At 41.2% G+C, this 22,490-nt stretch overlaps 1 protein-coding gene across 1 annotated transcript in view; it reads left to right on the top strand.

The window, feature by feature from the left end:
- The window catches only part of CNGB3 (cyclic nucleotide gated channel subunit beta 3), a 102,365-nt gene that overhangs the window by 77,996 nt on the left and 1,879 nt on the right, over positions 1-22,490 (top strand). The window contains exons 11-16 of the mRNA XM_032786422.1: positions 4,017-4,158; positions 4,846-5,005; positions 5,857-5,954; positions 7,278-7,361; positions 8,499-8,617; positions 20,707-20,853. Of these exons, the coding sequence (XP_032642313.1) occupies positions 4,017-4,158; positions 4,846-5,005; positions 5,857-5,954; positions 7,278-7,361; positions 8,499-8,617; positions 20,707-20,853 (750 nt within the window). The remainder of the gene's footprint in view (positions 1-4,016; positions 4,159-4,845; positions 5,006-5,856; positions 5,955-7,277; positions 7,362-8,498; positions 8,618-20,706; positions 20,854-22,490) is intronic.

Raw genomic sequence — 22,490 nt, 5'->3', positions numbered from 1 at the left:
CTTGCTAGCATATATATACCTGCCCCTGGAAATTTCCACTACCTGCGTCTGACGAAGTGGGTATTCACCCACGAAAGCTCACGCTCCAAAATGTCTGTTAGTCTATAAGGTGCCACAGGATTCTCTGCTGCTTTCTCTCTAAGTGGTTTCAGTGCCACTAAATGGGACAGAACACCACACCCAGAAGGTGTGTGGGTTACATATCTCCTCTAGCTGAGGAAGTGCATCCAGAGCTTCAGAGACTTCCCAGTTGAAATCCTGGATGAGCCCCCATTTGTAACACTGACAGACTCTGGTTGTCGGTGGGATCGAACTGGGGACCTCTGGAGCTTAGTGCATGAGCATCTACCGCATGAGCTAAAAGTCAGCTGGCTATCAACTAAGACTGTAGAGCAGACTCATTTTATCTCTCTCTCTAAGTGGTCTTGGTGCCACTAGATGTGGATTACATAGACTTTGCTGGAAGGATGCTGAATCTGTGGAACTCTGTGAACAATACAGGGGTTTAATCTAGATGTCCATGTTATAACTATAATATTGGGCAGGGGAGACAAGGGACGGAATTAGTTTCCAGTGTTAACAGATCTGCAGTGCATTTTCAGTGTCAGAATTATTAATGAAAATGACAATTCTAGCTGTTAAAGTCTGCAAGTGGATAATTGTGGTAAAAGTGATAATTACTAAATCTCATTATAGTGAAGCCAGCGTAACATGACCACCCAAGGGATCAGCAAAAAATCAATTGCTTATCACAGGTTGGCCTTTAACTAAAAGGTCAAATAAAAGCACACTGAAAACTTTAGGTATATCAAGTGGTTTAAAACAGGGAATTGCCTGTTGAAGTAGCCCTTCATTCAGCTGTCACAGAATTTATATAAAACTGCCACTTCATAGGTCTAAAATTGTACCGTCATCTATAGAGTGTATTAATGGCATTACCCCTCTAAGGATATATGTGATAAGAGTAAATTAAAAAACTTGGGTCGCAATCCTGCAAACAGATCAGTGGGTTTCAGGACTCAAGGCAGACAGAAAGGATATGCACTGGAGCATCTATTTTCAGGACTGAGACCTCAAGTTATTTGTATTGCCTATTAAGTTTCTTTCTAAATTTAATAAAATGTTCATAAATCTAAAAAAAAGTGTGTAAAATGCAATCATACGTAAAATTGAAGAGTTTATTGTACAGTTAGGGAAAATGAACAACTCTAATAATCTGAAAAGGATCTAAAATTTGATTGTCAAGACACTCAGAATGCTCCATTATAAATATTAATTAGTGATTTGACTAGGGATGAAAAGTATTTTTGAAAGACTCAATTATCTTTTTTAAAAATACCCTAACTCATAAAAGCAAGGAACACTATCGCTTTCACTAAAACGATGAACTGGATTAAAAAACTAATTAATCCCCTTTTAGTATTAGGATGATGTAGTGCTATTTGCAGTGCCATCTTTCAAATGTAATTTAAAACAGAGTTAATGTTCTGCTGTGATTCTTAAAGATCCCAATGCACTTTTGGCAAAAGTGAGGGAATTAGCACTGGTGTTTTAGCTAATTTCTAATCTCAGGCCAGGTCTATACTTCAAATTTTTGCTGACATAGCTGCGTCAGCCAGGCTGTGATGAGGTGCAATTTATCACTGACATATCTGTAGTGGTAAAAAGCTGCTCACATAGACACATTTGTACTAGCAAAACTGCACTTTTGCTGGTTGTGACCGAACACACCCCTGTATTCACACCCTAAACACTATTGTAATAATCTTTGTGCAAAATATGCCTTGTGAGATATCATTTGAGAACTAATAACTCATGGGTCTATAATATAATGAAATGTGTGTAGCCACATTATATATAATGATTTGAATATAAACTGAAATTATGACTGAAATGTGTTTATCAGACAAGTCAGGGGAGGGCTAAACCTGTTTCTCAAAGACAAAAGACAAGCTGACGCCTCTAGCCAGGTGTCATCAAAGTTGATTGACTGGTCAAGTGGCCATTCTTTGGCAACAAAGGAGGGCAGGAACAGATTGCACTGCATTTTAGCAAATGACAACATAGAACTTCTTTCACCACAGGACTCCTTGTCTCCATTCTCACAAAGGAAGGAACTTTATCTAGGGGTAACCTCAGAAAAATGCATTTCAAAGGGAGATAGAACTATAAAAGTGAGGGGCAAAAACTCCCCCATTTCTCTTTCTTTCGCTCACCTAAGAAGACAAAGGAACCAGCCCTTTGAATTTGGTGGCACATGCTGACTTGAGAATGTGATCAGCAATATTGCAGAGAACATGTGATAAGGATTTTTGCTTGAACCAAGTCAAGTTGTAGCTACTTGAAAGTGTTTTATCTTCAGTTCACCTTTAACCATATCTGACTTTAATACCTTATACCTACTCATATAAAATCCCTCTTTGTAGTTATATAAACCTGTTTTATTTTTTAATCAGAACTAATCCAGTATTGTGTTTAAACTGAACTGTTTGGGTACTCCAGCTGAAATAGCAAACTGTTGAATATTGACCCCTTACAGGGGCAATGGGCTATTAATATCACAACTGCCCAAGAGAGGGCTGGACAGTGCAGAACATATGTTTTGTAGAAAATTCAGGACTGGGAGTGTGTTGGGGCCACCCTGCAAGTGGTAACTAAGGCTGGTGGAAGCCAGAGGGTGACTGGAGTGCTGCTAGAAGGCTACAGCAATACACAGACCCTCAGGGGCTGACTTGCATACTGTTTGGCTATTTGTGAGAGGTCCAAGGTGCAAGGCAGTTGGTGACACAGCTCCAGGGCTGCCCAGGGGGGCAAGTGGGGCACTATGCCCCAGGCCCCGGGCCCCGCAGGGGACCCGTGAGCCCTGGCCCTGCAGTGGTCTGGATCTTTGGCTGGCATTTCGGCAGTGGAGGGCCCTTCAGTGCTGCTGAAGGCATGGAAGCGACTGAAGGGCCCCCCGCCGGCGAAATGCCCCCCGAGCCCTGGCCCGGCGGCAGTCTGGATCTTCAGCAGCATTTCAGCAGCGGTGGGCCCTTCAGTCACTCCAGGTCTTTGGTGGCATTTCGGCGGCGGGAGGGCCCTTCAGTGCGGCTGAAGATGTGGAGTGACTGAAGGGCCGCCCACTGCCGAAACGCCACTGAAGACCCGTACCATCACTGCTTCCTCGCTTTGCCCCAGGCCCCCTGAATCCTCTGGGCAGCCCTGCACAGCTCCCCAGTGGTCTGGATTGCATATTGGAATGTGACACTGATATAACTTATTTCACTCAGAGGGAAGAAAGCTAAAATAAACTGGGCCAGCAAAAGTGCAGTTTTGCTGGTATAAGCTGCACCCACCGAAGCAGTACTTTGCCAATTTAGTTTACCAGTGTAGTTATACATGCAAAGTACTCAAGTATCAGAGGGGTAGCCATGTTAGTCTGGATCTGTAAAAGCAGCAAAAAATCCTGTGGCACCTTATAGACTAACAGACGTTTTGGAGCATGAACTTTCGTGGGTGAATGCATCTGACGAAGTGGGTATTCACCCACGAAAGCTCATGCTCCAAAACGTCTGTTAGTCTATAAGGTGCCACAGGACTCTTTGCTACTTATGCAAAGTACTGCTAGTGTAGACCTGACTTCAATCTATTTAGCAAGGTTTTAATCGTGCCCTTATCACCATGGTATTTACATCAAGGATAACTGCATTCTGCCTGACTAAAATCCTCCCTGGCAGTTTCAAGTAGCTATTGTCCTAAACTGTCAGAGAATTACTGGGCACTGGTAAGTAGCTGCTGTATTTGCTGTGTGCACCTAATTTGGGGCTTTATTGGGTCTGCCCCCATTATTAAGGGTTTGCAGGACTTGGCAATCATTTGTGAAGCCTTAGAGAGCTTTTAAGCTGAAAAGCATCACAGGGTTTGTTTCTGGAAGGTGCTGAGCTCCCTGGACTTAAGACAGCAAAACACATGCATAACTTTAAATATGTGAATAGTCCCACTGAAGTCAATAAAATGTTTGCTGTGTGTATCCCCAGGTATCTGAGGTGTTACTACTGGGCAGTGCGCACTTTAATTACCATTGGTGGCCTTGCAGAACCGCAAACCCTCTTTGAGATAATCTTTCAGCTACTGAATTTTTTCACGGGTGTCTTTGTGTTCTCCAGCTTAATTGGTCAGGTAAACAAATCAATTAATGGCTAGATTTATAGTTATGTAAATTACTGCCGTGTAAAGACAATGTACTCTTTATGGTCCCATTCACATACATAATATAGAAAACTTTGAAGCAGAAGATCAAAAAGTTCAAGGACTCTTTTGAGTCTCCACTGTATATTTTTTCTGACATATGTATTTATCTATGGTTGTAGTTCCACGTATGGCCCTTTGTAATTTATAGTAGTCACCAATTTTCGAGGCCATAGCTTCAATTCTGCAGTTGGACCTGTCTGGTGGAACTCTACAGGGAGGCCTGCCCATATGGATCAGATTACAGTATCGGAGCTCACAAATTTATGCAATTGGATTACGTGAAATGCCTTGGTCCACGCTGGTCCTGGAAGAGTACTCTCTGTTAGGTCACCCAGCACTGCTACACTATAATTTTAATATCAGATTTTGAATTTATCTTTAGGCATTAATGAATTGCACTTGCTGTTAAACTTCTAACATGGCTACATTAAGTTGTCAATGTCAATGTCCCTCTACAAAAAAAACAAAAACAAAAAAAAGGTAAAAACACAACTATTTAATGCAACTTAGTTTAAATCTATTCATTACCACTAACACATATTGACAAAGCAAAGTGTTTGTTTGCAGAATGACTAATCACTGAAAAACTGAGACTGTTACCACTGATATTTGCAGATGAGGGATATAATTGGAGCAGCTACAGCAGGACAGAATTACTACCGTGCCAGCATGGATAACACCATCTCTTACATGAACACCTATACAATTCCAAAAGTAGTTCAGAATCGTGTTCGAAGGTGGTACGAATACACATGGGACTCTCAAGGAATGCTGGGTAAGATGACTCTCAAACTATACCATATCTAGTCACACTGATTCACAGCAGAAATGTTCTGTTTAGATCCAAGGAATTGGATTGGTCCTGCTTTGAGCAGGGATTAGATGACCTCCTGAGGTCCCTTTCAACCCTGATATTCAATGATTCTATGAATACATGGATCTCATTTGATCTCTTCTGAATGGTCTAGGGGTGGGTGAGAGAGACACATACTAGTTAACAAGCGCCAAAAAAGCCAACCCAATGTGCTGTTTTGTAGGGCCTTCAGAAACACACACATTATTAAGAGAAAAACCCACACTGGTGTTGGTGGATTTAAGTGTTTTCTAAGAGGTTTTGAATTATTACATATTGTACTTTCATGCAGCAAAAGCGTAGTGTCTAAAGACGGATCACTAACCTGAACTTCTAGCAGCACTGCAAGTCTTCATTTATAGTAGTCTTCATATGCAATTCCAAGGCTACCTTGAATATTTGGAAATTAAGTTACACCCAGGATTAGCACCTGTTGTAACACAATACCTACAGTTTGGGAATTCTCCTTTCTATATATAAAATATCTGGAATCTAAAAATAACCAAGGGGTTTTCACATGTTTAGCCATCTGTAATATATTCTGCTTAGAGTTCTGAAGAAGTGGTTTAATAGCACAATTTGTTAGTCTGAAAGAATATTCCTCTGTTAGATCTCATGTATATTAGATTTAACTCTATTAGGATATTCTTCTGTACAAGGGAAAGGTTCATTTTGATTTTTTAAAAATTCTCCTGCTGCTGCTCCTTTTCCTTCTTCCTTTGCATTTCCACTTTGTAATTAGGAATTTTGGGGTCTTTTTTTCTCTCTTGCAGATGAATCAGAATTACTGGAGCAGATGCCAACCAAAATGCAGTTAGCCATTGCAATTGATGTGAACTTTGCCATTGTCAATAAAGTTGACTTATTCAAAGCAAGTAGTTTTAAAGGAGAACGGAGCAACATGTTTTGTGAGCTATAAAATCTAGTTTTGCACATGTTGCAGTATTTAGGACCTTTTTTTCATTAGTTATATTAAAGGCAAAATAAGGTCAAGAGGTTGCCAAGTGAATGGAAGCTCATGGTTGGATTGAGCCAAGTGCCTGTTTCTTCATCCAATGCAGAAGCTGAAAAAGTTTGAGTGATACTGTGTTGTTATTTTAGTGCAGTTACACTGGCATTATCTGCCAGACTCAGAGGTCGCAAATGGTGGTGTAGTCTGCATGTCAGTTTGGGGGTATAAGTAAGCCAAAGCGGCAGAAGGATGAGGTAGCAGGAAAAATAACCTTCCCTAGGATGTGTCATTTGCCCACTTGTACCCAGTGCTATGTGAGAGGTCACAGTTCTTACCTGTTCTAGGTATAGGTAAATAACTGGATATTGTTGTTTGATAACTGTGTGCAAATGGACTTTCTAATGATTATTAACATAAGTAGTTACAGTTGTCTCAGGGACATATGTGATACATGATTGTTAAGGTTGGGTCTTTGCTATGGGATTAATAAAAATGTTATGCCTTGCCAAGGCAAAGAATGCACAAGTTGTCATTTTACTTAAAAGATAATAAGGAAAAGTCACAACATACAATAGTTTTAGTCTTAATTCATTCATCATGGGAAATTATGAAATGTTAAATAGATCAGGCCAGATCCTTTGCTGGTACAAATCTCTGTAGCTGATGTCAGAATATTCCTGTAGCTTCTGAAGACCCTAGAATACTAGAGGTTTGTACCAATAGGGGAATCTGACCCAGTGCTTCCCTCTCACCCATAAACATTGTTTAAAGCCACTCAGTAAGATCATACTCATTGTTTGAAATCTATTGTATCGGACAAGGAGCATGTTTGCTTAAAAACAACCATATGGTGGCACCTTTTTATACCACCTGAGCAATAATGCACCAGAGAATTGGCCCACAGCTTTAACCATAATATTGAACGCATTTAATTAGACCAGCACAAGAGTCACATACACAGACAAACATCTCACAGTTAGAAAGACTATTCTTTCAAAACTCAGAGAACTAGAGGTTGAGGCACTCAGATAATAAGGGCCTTAAAGGTACCCAAAGTGTTCCTCCAGCATTCTCTCTACTCTCCAGAAATTGACTTTTATGACGCTTTAAATCTACACTCAGTACCTGAAGCATTAGCTCAATACACTCCTGTATTGCTATCTCTTGCTTCCTAGTATAAACCTCTTGGTAATCATTTCAAGTACCACACAAGTATAGCAAAATTCTAATTATTTTTAACAGGGGTGTGATACTCAAATGATTTACGACATGCTGTTGAGACTGAAATCCATTGTGTATTTACCTGGTGACTTTGTCTGCAAAAAGGTGAGCTTGACTATTTGTTTTTCAAATGTAAAAATAATGAACATACTAGCACAAAAGTTCAGCGATAGGTCAAGGGTATACTTTAAAGAACATTAATCCTGGGTGAATTACATATCTTAAAAATAATTATGTTATACTAAGTAATAATCATAATGTGCTCTCAGGTTTCAAGCTGGAACAAGCCAATATGGATTTTATTACTTATATTATCAAACATAAGATGTTGGTAGCCTGGGAAACGGCTTTGTATAAATACAAGTTATCTGTTGACGCACATCATTAAGTCTGAATATTTAAAATGTATATAGCGTGTTGCAGAAGTTAAAGTTCAAAACTTTTGCACGTATGCACATGCAAACAGACTACAGATCTTCATCTGAGGTGTTGCAAGCGCTCAAATGATACATTGCATGTGTTTTACCAGTTGTGATTATTTAGCCCTTATATGGCAGTAGTGCTCTGAAACTCCAGTTCGACTCAGGCCCCATTTTGCTAGGTGCTGTACAAACCCATAGGAAGACAAAGTCCTTGCCCCAAAGAGCTTACAATTTAAGCTCCAGATGCTGCAAAGATGTAAAGTCATGGTTAACTCTCTGCATTGTGTGCAGCCCCGCTGATTCAGAGTCTGTGGAAAGACTTTAAGGGGGCGGGGCTGGGCACATGCCTGTGTGTGAACCAGCAAGAGATACTCACTCTCTCCCCATGGTGCTGGGATGTCCCCAGCTTGGAGGGGTAGGGCTGTGTGACGCAGGCTCTGTTGCTAAGGCAGAACAGAAATGTAACAACTAAGCAGACAGGCTGCTAATGTTCCCATTGTCAGTGAATTGTTCTGATTCTTAGTCAATTCCCACAGGAGCCTAAAAAACGTGTAAAAGTTTTAAGGCTCCTTGACATTGCCAGAGTGGTATAAAGGACCCTTATTGTGACAGTAAAGGAATCCTCAGCTAGGAAGATCTATGTGCTTTCTGGCTTTTTTCCTGTGCCAGGGTGGCACAGTAGGGTTAGATTACAGCTCAGGATCTATTTTACTTACCCATTTTAAAAAAATGCAGGACAATAACTGCATATGACAAACAGGGTCTGTTAAGAGGCATTTGTCAGACTATTCTACTCAAAGTGTGGTGTTTCTGCATCCAGGGAGAGATTGGCAGAGAGATGTATATCATCAAGCAGGGAGAAGTTCAAGTTCTTGGAGGCCCAGATGGCACAAAAGTCCTGGTTACCCTGAGAGCAGGAGCTGTATTTGGAGAGATAAGGTAATCCAGTAACTGTTTATAATGTTGTTTTATAGAGCTGCTCAAATACTCAACAACAAAAAAATCAACCAACAAATAATTCTATGAAATTTGCCATCTTTCAACAAGTACTGCATCTGATTAATAGTATTTTTCTCCATTTGGCTTTTTCATGTAACAAAGCACACTAGGTGCCCTTTGGGGCTGGAAGCAGGCAACTCCCCCAAAAGAATGGCTGACTTAATGAGCAAGCCACAATATGAAACACGTTTACAATCAATGAGTTAGGACAGTCCAAAAGAAGATACCTAGTAAGGGGATGAAGATGTACAAAATTAAATTTAATCTCGACATCGGGGGAAATTCCCTAGCACTGAGATCTCTGAACCTGTGGAACAGTCACTAATGTGTAATGAGCATTTTCAAACTAGACTGGGTAAAGTATTTAGGAATATACTAAGGGAATTCTCCTCCTGAGTTTAGATGGTTTAGAAACTCCAGCTCCAGTTTCTACATTTTGGTGTGATCACATTTGTTTTATTGCTTGCACAATGTCACTAGGCATGTTTAGGCAGCAGATATTGAAAATCAATTATCCTTTTTACTAGAGAAAAAAAGCTACAATGAAAAACTATTTAGGAGCCTAAACATGGATTTAAAAGCTAGGCACTCAGGTTTGAAAATATAAGCAGTATTTATTTGAGAGTATGTATCTACTTAACAGTAAAGTATACCAGAAAATATTTTTCTGAATGGTCCTTTTAGAAGGGATAATTCTTTTAAGATTCCAGTGTACAATATCTTTATTTTCTAATTAGTTGCAATGCAAATATCTATCAACTCTTCTATGTCACGTTTACTCTTTGGCCAAGCCCAGGACTGGCTGTACCTCCTGTTGAGGTCTGCATGAAGAGTAGTAACAGAATATAGGAGCTGCTGCATGTGATAAAATGGAATCTTGATTTCTTCCAGCTGTCACCCTGTTATTGTTAATCCTCTTGCCGGAAACTTTAATCTGCTTTTGAAAATTGGTAAACATCTCTGTGCCAAGTTTAAATTTATCCTTTACTTAATTTATCTCTTGTGGTAGTGGAAACATGCCAATTTATTTAATGATGTGCATACGGTACTTGCCAATGCTCAGATCTGCAAATAGCAAATACCTGATTGAAAGTTTCCCATAGATACAGGGCCCTTTTTATATAAATGGAAAATAAACCTATAGCAGCTATTTGAGAGGATGTCTATTTTTTCAGTTGAGTCTTCTTTGTGACAATATAAGATGTGAGCAAAGCCAAAAATCAAAATGCTCCATTATGAGAGAGTGTGTGCACGCATGTGGAGAGAGATGGGAAGTGTGACGGGTTAGATCACAGAAACCCCTTTGGAGCTGCCACCTGATGTGCCAAGACTACTTCTATCTCTGCCTTCCCTGCCAGCTCAGGACCCCAGCACCCTGTCTTGCTGAGCCAGACACACCTGTCTGCTCCAACACAGACCCAGGGTCTGAATTACTTGCCCCAAAGCTGCAGGTTTTTTATCTGAAAGCAGCTAACAGAAGTATTCCTGTCTTTAACACTCAGATGCCCAACTCCCAATGGGGTCCAAACACGAAATAAAGCTTATGCAGGGTAAACTCATAAATTGTTCGCCCTCTATTACACTGATGGAGAGATATGCACAGTTGTTTGCTCCCCCAGGTATTAATACATTCTCTGAGTTAATTAATAAGTAAAAAGTGATTTTATTAAATACAGAATTTAAGTGGTTCCAAGTAGTAACAGACAGAACAAGGTAAGTCACCAAGCAAAATAAAATAAAATGTGCAAATCTATGTCTAATCAAACTGAATACAGATAATCTCACCCTTAGAGATGCTTCAGTAAGCTTTTTCCTCAGACTGAACACCTTCCAGGCCTGGGCACAATTCTTTCTCCTGGTACAGCTCTTGTTCCAGCTCAGGTGGTAGCTAGGGGATTCTTCATGATAGCTCCTTTTCTCTTTGTTCTGTTCCACCCCTTTATACATATCTTTTGCATAAGGCGGGAATCCTTTGTCCCTCTCTGGGTTCTCACCCCTCCTTCTCAATGGAAAGACACCAGGTTAAAGATGGATTCCAGTTCAGGTGACATGATCACATGTCACTGTAAGACTTCATTGCCCACTTGCCAGCACACATGTATACAGGTAAAACGCAGCCATCTGCAGACAATTGTCCTAGTTAATGGGAGACATCAAGATTCCAAACTACCACTAATGGCCCACACTTCGCATAATTACAACAGGCCCTCAGAGTTATATTTCATATTTCTAGTTTCAAATACAAGAGTGGAACATTTATACAAATAGGATAATCACACTCAGTAGATTATAAGCTTTGTAATGATGCCTTACAAGAGACCTTTTGCGTGAAGCATATTCCAGTTACATTATATTCACTCATTAGCATATTTTTATAAAACCCTGTAGACTGCAATGTTACAGGAAGCTGTCATTTTTCAGAAACACTTGTGTACTAAAAAACCAAAAAAACCCCAAACTAGACACATAGTCTAGAAAAACGTGTTCAGGAATGGACATCACTCTTGCTTCTACTGCAATATTTTTCTTCAGCTGGAAAAATCTAAAATGTCATAGAGCAATAACATCTTCACTCACCAGCATTTGGATCAGCCAATTAGACACCAGATGAATAGTGATTCGTTCCTCTACAAGAAATAATTGTTCAGAGTCTAGACCTATCTAGTCCTGCTGTAACTCAGTGGAGTTACACCAGGGAAGTATTTGGCCAGTTAAATTTGTCTACTAGGTTGGGACGCTTTTCCAACTTTTGAACCAATAAAGATGTCTTGAGCAAGCAGATGTTTCCACTTGAGGCACACACAATGACCAAGGTCATTTTCCCAGCAAATATTTACTCTTCCAGAAATGATCACTTAATGAAATCCCCACCACTATGCTCCTGGAGACAGCATACAATCCTTAGAGGAATATGAATACAGGCACGAGGTACTCTGGACTTAAACAGCAGGCAGTGGGTGGGCCTGGGAAGGAGAAAATACTCAGCAGCTGGCAGATGTTCCTAAATTTGGAGGAAAGCAAACAGCTGAATCACTCAGTGCATCACTGGGGAATCATCATCATCCGTGTGGCAGCGTGTTAGAAATAATGGGTTTATACAGGGCCCTCTGTTAAGGTTCTCTGAGTGCTTTACAGCAGGAAAAATAAAACACCTTCCTTAATGGAACTGATCAACTGAAATACTGTTATTGCATAGCTGTTGTGTTTACCTATTTGTCTGGCTATTCACGACACTCTTGTCACCATGGTATCAGAGTGCCTTGTTCACCTCCTGATCTCTGCCTCAGGACTTGTTTGCAGAAACATATCAACCCTTCTCCTTCTTGTTAACTTGTTTAATAGAATGGTATACAAGATACCTGCAGTTTATTCATATTTTTGTTCAAATTGCATATAAATTATCTTTTAAAAAATTTCTCACTGGGAAGAAAAAATAGTTACTGAAGGAAACCAAACATTTCAGTTCATTTTGAGGCTCTAGAAACGTTTAAAATGTGTCCATGTTTTTGCTGAACTGTACCACAGAGCCCAATTTAAGTCTCATGTTCAAGCTGGTCCTTTTACTGCCTGTTTTATTTGTAAGAAAACTAAGGACAGAGACTGGAAGCTGTCTTCAATTTAATGTTTCACTACAATGGCAATATAACTTTTGGGGGTGGCTGGCAGAAACTTTTAGAGGTACAAATGGGAAATAGCACCCAATGCCCATTGTCTTTCAAGAGGAGTTAGGTGCATAACTGTCCTTGTCTCCAAAAATTTCCCCCTTCATGATAATGGTGTTAAAATCCACAATGTGCTACATACTTCCCATAGAAAGACAGACCCTTCCCCAAAGAACTTCCCATCTAAAAAGCGTGGGGGGGGAGACAAACAAATATACAATTATTTTTTTAAACTAGAAATTAGTATCCTCAATTGCCCTGTACCTTGCTGATATTAGGTGGGTAATATCTCATAGGTCATCATCATCATGTTCCTATTACACCTTTGGCATTTAGGGCAGTGACAGAGCTACTGCACTCTTGTCCGTTTCTGGCAAGTCTTTCAGTGGCTCCCCAGGCAGGTTGTATGGAATGAAGACAGTTCGGAAATGTCATACTTTCTCATTCCCTAGCATTCTGCACTATAAAGTAGTGTTGAAAGTATGCCGCTCTGTATTTTGATGATTTATCAGAGCGGCATACTTTTAACACTAATTTCTCATATGTGAACAGGCGCCGACTTTCCCTCCTTCCTGTGGGTACTTGACCCCGCCCCTACTCCATCCCTTTAATGAGGCCCTGCCCCTGCCCCACCTCTTCCCACCCCTTCCCTGCCCCCTTTCCAATCCCTTCCCCAAATCCCTGCCCCAGCCTCGCCCTTCCCCACCTCCTCCCCTGAGTGTGCCACATTCCTGCTCCCCGCCCTTTCTCAGAGCATGCTAATGCTGCTAAACAGCTGTTTGGCAGCGGCTGAGCAGGAAACGCTGGGAGGTAGGCGGAAGAGAAGAGATGCAGCACGCTCGGGGGGGGAAGAGGTGGGGCTAGGCAGAGCACCCACTAATTTCTCCCCATGGGTACGCCAGCCCCAGAGCACCCACAAAGTTGGTGCTAATGCATAGGTGTCACCAGAAAAATCAGTTGATGTGGGATTTAGAGGAGGAGAAGGTAGTAGCGGCCTTACAGATTACTTCAGTGGGAGAAGAGCAGCATAGAAATAAGTAGACATATTTGTAGGGTAGGTGAAATAATTAGACAAAATGATTCCAATAAATCCTAGCCCTTTTTCTGCTTTTAAATAGAAATTAGGAATAATGTATTTAAATGTAAATGAAAACTGTGATGCTGTATAAAAAGTAATCTAATCTAAAGACAGTCTAAGCATTACAGGTTAAATGCTGCACAGAAAAATAGCAGAAGCAAATTAAGGAGTCCAGACAAATGTGATCCTACAATAGCGGGATCCTTGTTGCACAGCCATCCAGTTACTCCGTCGGAGAAGTGAGGGGTTTTCCAAGAAGGGAGAGCATAGCTAAGGACCTCATTATCACAAGGAAGATCATGCATTAAGCTGTATCAGCTCACACACCCATTTACTGCCTATGCTCTCTCCATTTCTTATGCTGCGCATGTCAGTAAGGGAGTGGGTGGGCAGCAGAGTTAGTCAAAAAACTCTCCAGTGGACCAGTTTTCCATCAGAAAATATTGCTTTAACAAAACCAAAAAGGGTTGCAGGATTAGATCAATTACACTGAAATTTTCAATGAAAAAATATCTAAATGTTTCATTTCACCTTTATTGTTTTGGCTTTTATATTATTCATAACATAAAACTCCAAAGGTTTCAACCTTAACAAAATGTTTTCATATGGTCAGAATGAAATATTTCATTGCACCACACATTCTGAGATTGATTGTTGACCAAATTCAGGACTATCTCAAATCTTGGCATATCTCATGGGATGGAAATTCTGTTTTTCAACCAGCTTCAGCATGCAGGGTACTGGCGGACTTCCTGCTCAGTGTTGAGAACTAGGTCTCCCCCCTTTCTTGAGTCCCTCTATGTGCACTTGTGCTGGAGTACAACTGTGCTGCTGGGCAACACAACAGCAGTTTCAGGATCAATCTGGTATCTTATTCCCAGGAAAGGTAACAGTGTATGACAGTCAATGATAAGAGGCAAATTGAGAAATGGGGAGGCACGAGGATGGCAATTTGATGCTTCTAAACCCTTATAAAAATTGCTACATATCCAAAATACAGCATCTCACATTAATGACAATTACAGCATTTTGGGGTTATTACTGTGGAAAAGCAGATTTTCTTTGTAAGGAAAGTAAAGCAGAAAAGATAAGGTTCCCCATTCGGGAGCACTGGAAGTTAGAGCATCTAAAGCTGGGTAAGGCAAGTTGCATCATTTAAAAAAGCTCAGTTAACCCAACACTATGGTAACTCTTGGTCCACCAGCTAAAAGGGGCCCCATCATGCCCTCTATGCTCCCATCCCTAAGCAAAATGAATTTCTCTGAGCAAGGACTGTCTAACCAAGTCACATATGCTTATTTATAAAACTCGCTGCACATCAGGGTCTGGTTTCCCATGCTTGCTAATAGAAAAGCTGATCTCTTCAACCCTAGTTCGTATCATTACAGAGCCCCCTGCTTGGGAAATGTCAGAATGATGGTTCCAGCTGAGTCGGTGCTGTTCACAGAACAGCGATACCAAAACTCAGACAGTGATTTCAGAACTGCCATGGAAATGTATTTGATATCCATTTATAGTTAGTAAATATATATTTATCTATCTGAGACCTCATATAGAACCACTGCATTTTTCCTTTACAGGAAAAGACTGGGAAGTACTAGATTCTAATCTGAAGGCAGATACTGGCTGACTGTGTGACCTTGACACAAGTCACCTCACCTCCTGCAACCTCTCTCCCACTAGCAGAGCTGGGAGATTGAAACTGGCACTAAAGCTGTGTCTCCTCAATGAGCTGTTGCAGTGTTAGTTACTTTGCCTCTTATTTAATGTAAAGCACTGAGCTCTACTGCTCACAAGTGCTATATACAAGCGAGAGATTTTTGTTTATTTAAATGTTTTCATGATTTTTCTGTGGTATAGAGAGGGAAGGCTGTTGCAAGCACTCAGCTAAGGAGCAAAGTTTTTTTTTTTTAATGCTTCTTTGCTCTTTCAAAGGTCATTACCCTCCTTATCTATCTGTGATTATTTGGGGTGCTGTCCATACCACTTCTGAATGGTGGATTCTTTTTTTAATTGTACCATGAAATGACTGTGAAATGGAAAGCCTGTATGTATGTGACTCCACTATGAGTTAGCATGGTTGCGTCACATCTCTGCCAGGTTGGATACCATGGTGGGTGATCAGTACTCTACAATTGTCTATTCAGAGTAAAACACCTTGGGACAATGGGTTTGCTCTAGCAGAGAGAAGGAACTTCCTTCCCTGGCTGAAGGGAGGTGGGTCTGGGAGTGGAAAGTTACTAAAGGGCAGCATAGAAGAAGTAGATGACCATAGCAGGAATCTGCAAAGGGACTCATGGGTGGAACTGGAGAAGAGAGCCATTTTACACTGCATTATGATGAAGGAAGCCACCACAGGGACAGGGAAAGCAAGGAAGGGGAGGATTCTGCCTGCCTGACAGAACACAGATGACCCTCCAAGGATTCCCAAAAGAAGGGTGAGCTAGTGTGGGACATTGTGTTTAGGATGTGTACTGACATCTTTGACTGAGGGTCATTGGCTTACTGGCTTGAGACAGAACAGCAGCTGTGATACATCTTGATTTTTGTAAGGTTTTTGACACTGTCCACGACATCCTCATACGCAAACTAAGGAAATGTGATCTAGGTGAAATTACTCTAGGGGGGTGCACAACTGGTTAAAAATCTGTACTTCTAGAGCAGTTATCTAAGGGTTGTTGTCAAACAGTGATGGGGGACAGCAAATCAATAGGACGAGTGCAAAGTACCACATTACACTGGAAAAATCAAATGCACAACTACAAAATGAGGAATTACTGGCTAGGCGACAGTACTGCTGAAAAGCATCTGGGTTTATAGTGGATCACAAATCAAGTGAGTCAAAAATGAGTCAAAATGTGGTGCAGTTGCAAAAAATGGGGGGAAGGCTAATATTCTGGGGTGTATAAACAGGAGTATTGTCTGTACGTCATGGGAGGTATTTGTCTCGCTCTAAGCAGCCCCGGCGAGGCCTCATCAGGAGCATTGTGTCCAATTCTGGGCATCACTCTTTAGGAAATATGTGGATAAATTGTGGAGAGAAAAAAAAAAGATTTAGAAGGTTTAGTAAACTGGAAGAAGCTTTAAAAGAACTGGACGTGTTTAGTTGAGAAAAGAAGATGGAGGGGGGACCTGGTAACTATCTTCGGATATGTTAAGGGCTGTTCTAAAGAGGATGGTGACAAATTTTTCTCTGGGCCCACTGAAGGTAGAACAAGAAGTAAGGGGGTTAATCTGCAGCAAAAGAGATTTAGGTTAGATATGAGGAGAAACTTTCTAACTCTAAGGGCAGTTAAGCTCTGGAATAGGCTTGCAAGTGAGGTTGTGGCTCCCCATCATTGGAGGTTTTTAAGAACAGGTTGGATAAACACTGGTCAGGAATGATTTAGGTTTGCTCGGTCCTGCCTCAGGGCAAGGGGCTGGACTTCATGACTTCTAGAGGTCCCTTACAGTCTTTCCTTTCTAAGGCCAGGTCTACATTTACTGGTGATTGACGCTGCTGTGATCGATGCAGCGGTGAGGTCGATTTAGCAGGTCTGATGAAAATCTGCTAAATCCATGGCAGAGTGCTCTCTGGTATTCCATTGGAATGAAAAGAGTAAGGTAAGTTGATGGGAGAGTGTCTCCTGTCAATGCAGCGCAGTGGACACACCATGGTAAGTCAACCTCAGCTACGGCGACTCTAGTTACATTATTCACGTAGCTGGAGTAGCGTAATATTGGTCGACTTACCATGATAGTGTAGACAAGGCCTCAGATTACAGATCATTTAGAAAACTTAGTACTTTGTCTGTTAAGTAAAGAGCAATGGTGCTACAGTTGGTGCAAACCCAGTCTACCAGTATGTGTTAAGCATCCCCAAATACCATGTTGCCCCTGAGAGAGTTAAACTGTAACCAGCAGCTTCACGCCTCTTGGGTGCTGTGCTAGGAGTGGTGTGTTAAAGTTCCAGGGAGTCTGAAGGGTCAGCATCGCACTGAGAGTTTCACCACTCAGAGGTGAGTGCTAGGTAGAAGGTCTGTTCTCTGAGTGTGTGTATAGGGGCCCCAAGATTGGCACAATGGCTCGGTTCAGGCTCCAGAAGCTTATGGTATCCCAAGGGAAGCAGAGCATAGACATAGACTCCACTCACAGCAGTCTTAATGAGTGGTGAGGAAGGGGCACTTGCTAAGATCTGTGACTCCATCTCCTTATACATCCCCTTTCTTTATTATTAAACCTTTCCCTTTCCAGTGCCAGGTGTGATCTTTCATCTGCTCGCGGAGTTATCACTGTGCATGCCATCACACCAGCTTTCACAACATTTAGGATGCATATAAAGACATGCAGCATAGCAACAGCTAGCCTGGGTCAGCTGACTTGGACTCACGGGCCTAAAAAGAGCAGTGTTGATGTTCGGGCTCTGACTGGAGGCTGGGCTCTGTAACCCCAAGAGTGGGAGTGGATCTCAGAGCCTGGGCCCTAAGCTGAGCCCAAACATCAACACTAATTTTTACCCTGCAGCCCAAGCCCTGTAAACCTGAGTCAATTGACCCAGGTTCTGAGACTCCATGCATAGGGTTTTTATTGCAGTGGACACGTACTCTTATGGGCCATCATCAGGGCATTATTTTCTTAAAATAAAATCAGAGCATTTTGGAGTTCCTAATACAGTTAGGCATCAGAGATTTGAGTGTCAGGATTTTAAAACATACAGATTTGGTGTGTCAAGACTATGCCCTGCCAGCCAAGCTTGATCCAGTCTCACTGTTAGCCTAGAACAATGAACACACATGCTTTCCTCCTTCCTAGCTGTATACTCCAAGGATGAACTCCTGGCCTCAGTGAGGTCAATGACAAAACTAACATTGACTTCAGTAGAACCAGGATTTCAAACAAAGCCTCAAATTGCCCACACTTGAGTAAACAGAGCTTGATCCAGGCTACAAACATTTGTTCTTTGTCCAAGGCTACTACCATACTTTTTTTTAATCATAGGCAAACGTAGGGAGTGTTCACCTAGCCTTTATAAAATGTTTTAAGTAAGTGGGTTAATTGACAATCAATGGAGGTACAAAAGTCTAGTGCAGATGTACCCTTTCATACTCATGATAGGAGTTTTTTAGCATTCATATCAAGACATGGAATACACTGTATTGTGTTGCTTACTTAGATTGTTGCCCTGGATGGGATAGTGAAGTGAAGTCTGTTGAATCCAAGATCAACAGTTCAGATTTATATTTGTACAGGTGTCTAAACTTTTACTTGTGTACCATACTTCTCATGCCAGACTTCTGTTTGTAAAACTAATCTCTTTCATCACTTTCAAAACAAACTCCCTTCACCTTCAGAGAGCAATTTACAATCTGTCAGGCAGAGACCTTCTATATCCATACCACTCAACTTGCCAGGATCCAGGTGTGGGATGCAATGTGTGACAGACTCACAGTCAGGGTCACAAAAGTGATTCATGCAGTAAAGCTGCAGGAGTCATTCATTTAGAGCAAATATTTTTTTCTATAATGTCAGTGCTGTAGTAATAGCCACCTGTCCCAGTACCTGGACTTTAGCGTCCAAACTCTGGTCCTGTCCCAAACCTGGACTTTTGCGTCCAAAATTTGGGGGCTTACCTGAAACTCCCCCAAGCTCACTACCAGCTTGGATATTCTCGCTGCCACCAACTAGGACTATTGGGCGTCCTAGTATGCCCCCGAGTAACACCAACTTTCGCCCTGGGGGAACCCCCAAGGACCCAGCAGCCCTGGGTCTCTCTCTCCTCTTCTCTCCCAGCTTCCCCCCTTTCCTGGGTTAAGCTCGTGCAAATGCTATGCTTCACCCTTGAATACAACCGGAGAAGCAATCTAGCTTCCCCGAGGCTAGGTATTTACCTAGTCACTCACACAAGAAATTCCCCCTCCTTTGTCCTATAGCCTTTCCCCGCCCTGGGCAATAGGGAGGTGAGACACGAGTTTGGGCTTTTTCCTCCCCTCTCTGCCTCACTAGAAAAAGAAACTTTCACAAGGGTTAAAAAGAAAAACTTAGAAAAAAAAAAGAAAAGAAGAAAATATAAAAACAATAATCTTGCATTAAGAAACCAATACAGGGCTCGTTTGCTGTATCAGAAAATATGAAGAACAATCTGATTTAAAAGATAGCCCCATTTAAACCAGTCAACAATCCACATCATCGTAATAACACACAAAGGCTCCTCTAGCACGAATTGACTTTGGGTTCCTGTTGTACACGATTGTGTAGGAGAAACTTGGAGTAAGATGCAGTTAGGAGAAAGCTGTTAACATCACAGCCCGAGAAAACAACGAAGACACAGCCATCCAACTATTCGTAAACAAAAGCTCTCCATAGCGAAATTGCTTTGGGGTTGCCTTTGTACCTCACAGACTTTTGGTATAATATTGAAAATAAGATGAGTTAGGCAGGAAACCTTGTGTTTACTCACAGCCGAGAAAACAAAAAAAAAAGACCTGAGTATACAAATTCCAGCCCCTGACTTTAAACAATCCAGTTCTCTGATTGGTCCTCTGGTCAGGTGTTTGGTTACCCTTTCCAGGTAAAAGAAACTTAACCCTTACCTTACCTATCTATTTATGACAAGTGCCATGCTTCTTTATTTCTGTCATCACTAGTTTCCAACCAGAATAGTGTGGGAATGCCACATTTATGTAGAACGTAGGGAACTTTTAGAAATGAGTGACAGCCTTAAAGTGAGTCTCATCTGAGAGGCATGTTTCTATCCAGCAAGATTTCTTACATTCCTAGTACAGTAAAAGCTGTGTTATCCAGCACTTTATCAACCAGAAAGCTCTATTAACTAGCATTTCTGATATCTCCCAATACAAATCTTCAGTCTAGTAACTGGGTCTAGTATACTGTCCAGGAAGTTATGCAATTGCACATTCTGCACTCTACTTTTATGCAAAAGAGGCAGAAGACAAGTAAGCAAGCGGATATCAGGGATTTATTCAAAAAAATCATTTTCCAGTGTTTGTCATAGGGTTATTACAAATTCAGCCCAATCTCCTACACCTCCTACATCTACAATAATTGATGTTGATAATGATGACCTTGAGGCACTGCAATATCCTGAAATGCCTTCTGAATCAAAGAAAGATTCAATTATGTTCCGTATAGTTTTAGTGTTAAGTAGAGAGAAGCATTGAAGTACCTCAGGTAATGGTGGGGTAAATGTGAACTTTTTAATGATCGCTGAATTAAGTGAAGAAAACACCTAGAAAGAGACTCATAACACATGCAAGTTCTAACCCTACTTTCTTGTATTGTTTCCATTGCAGCCTATTAGCAGCAAGTGGAGGAAATCGGCGGACCGCTAATGTGGTGGCACATGGATTTGCCAATCTCTTTATTCTAGACAAGAAAACTCTCAATGAAATCTTGGTGCATTATCCAGACTCGGAAAAGCTCCTGATGAAGAAGGCTAAGTATGGCCCCCGCAGTATTGGCTTAGATACAGAATTAAGAATTTTGATTGATAGATAATTACATTTGTTTCTTAGAAAAACTAGTTCTTGGTGCTTGTTGTGGAATTATCATGGTAACTTTTGGTAGATTTCATGATGTCATGGCAGGGATGGCAGTAGTCAGGGAAGAGTGGTAAAGATAAAGTTATGAACCAAGTCTCAACTCTTCTTTCCATAAAGGATGACAAACACATAAGTGTTTAGAAGCAAACAGGACCCCACAGGTGCCCGACTAGTTTCTCACCTTGGCCTGCATTTCCTGTGCAGGAATACTGCAAGATAGTGCTCAGCTTAGGACCACATTTTCAACGGTGCAGTTGTGCGGATGCAATTGAGCCTGTAGACACATACTTTTCTGTATCCACAAGTTGATGGACTATAGGAGCTCGAGGTCCCTTCCTACCTTTCTATGATTTCAAAGAGCCCTAAGGGTGTATACATGGAGCTTTTAAATTAGGCCTAAAAGAAGCATGTCCAAGGTCTACGTATACACAGAGTTTAGCTGGGTGTGGGTCAGTGCATAGATTTGTATGTATCAACTTCCTTTTCTCCCCACTTTGGCTGTATCTCTACAGATCCCCTCTTTGCCCCTGGCCCTGTTTAGACTTGTGATCAGCTAACGTGTCACCCGGCCACTCCCAGCGCTGCCGGAATATACTATAAATAATGGTCTGAACCTCTGTTTTAAATCAATACAACTTAGCTAATCAAATTAAAAACTCCAACTATGAACAAAAAACAGGAAAACAAGTCTCTCCAAAAGATTTTTAAAAAAATAGGTCAAACAGTGTAGCACTGGCAAAATGGTTAATATTTAAACTATGCTTAAACCACAAACTGTGCATGCTTGTTTGTGGCTTGAGGTTGGTGTCAAGCACCAAAACAGCTGGAGAAGCTTCTCCTAGCTTCCTGAATGTTGCAAGAGAAAACAGAAGCATATTAGTGAATTTTTCAGATTACAGTGAAGATACCAATTTACAATTGCATTCACTACAATAAGCTCCCTCCAACATTCAGATGAATGAGAATTCCCATTCACCCTGCCATGGTGCATCAGTGCCACCACTGTCCCACTCCTCAATCCCTATCCCCAGAACTTCAAGGTGCAACACTGGGAAGTGGTGACAGCTGCATAGGTCATATCGCATTTTGGGGTAAAAAATTCAGTAAAGTTTGCACAGAGAGGTTTGCTCACAAGCTGTGTAATCCTTGAACAGAAATAAAAGCATGCTAATTTGCTCGTACCTGCTGTCCTGTAGTTCTAGTCTATATCTGCATAGTTTACCGTCACAAATAAGTTCGTGCTCTTGTTCGTGTCTACAAAACCAAAACAGTTTTGGAAGAGTGAGGTCCAGCCTAGTTTGCCATGTGCATCATCAAAAAAACTACCCACAAAAATGTGATTCCATTATCTTTGTTGGTGGTAATCAGGCATAGCACAGAATGGGAAGTCCATGGATTGTTTTCCAGATGTCACAGTGCTGGCTGTTAGAAAGCTTTTGGTTCTATACAGTGATTTACTTTTTTTTTAGATAATTGGATATACCTCTCTCCTAGAACTGGAAGGGACCTTGCAAGGTTATTGAGTTGAGCCCCCT

Source organism: Chelonoidis abingdonii, chromosome 2 (genome assembly GCF_003597395.2).
Source record: "Chelonoidis abingdonii isolate Lonesome George chromosome 2, CheloAbing_2.0, whole genome shotgun sequence".
Lineage (NCBI taxonomy): Eukaryota > Metazoa > Chordata > Testudines > Testudinidae > Chelonoidis > Chelonoidis abingdonii.
The sequence above is the reverse complement of the archived record's forward strand: the minus strand, read 5'-3'. Positions and strand labels throughout refer to the sequence as shown.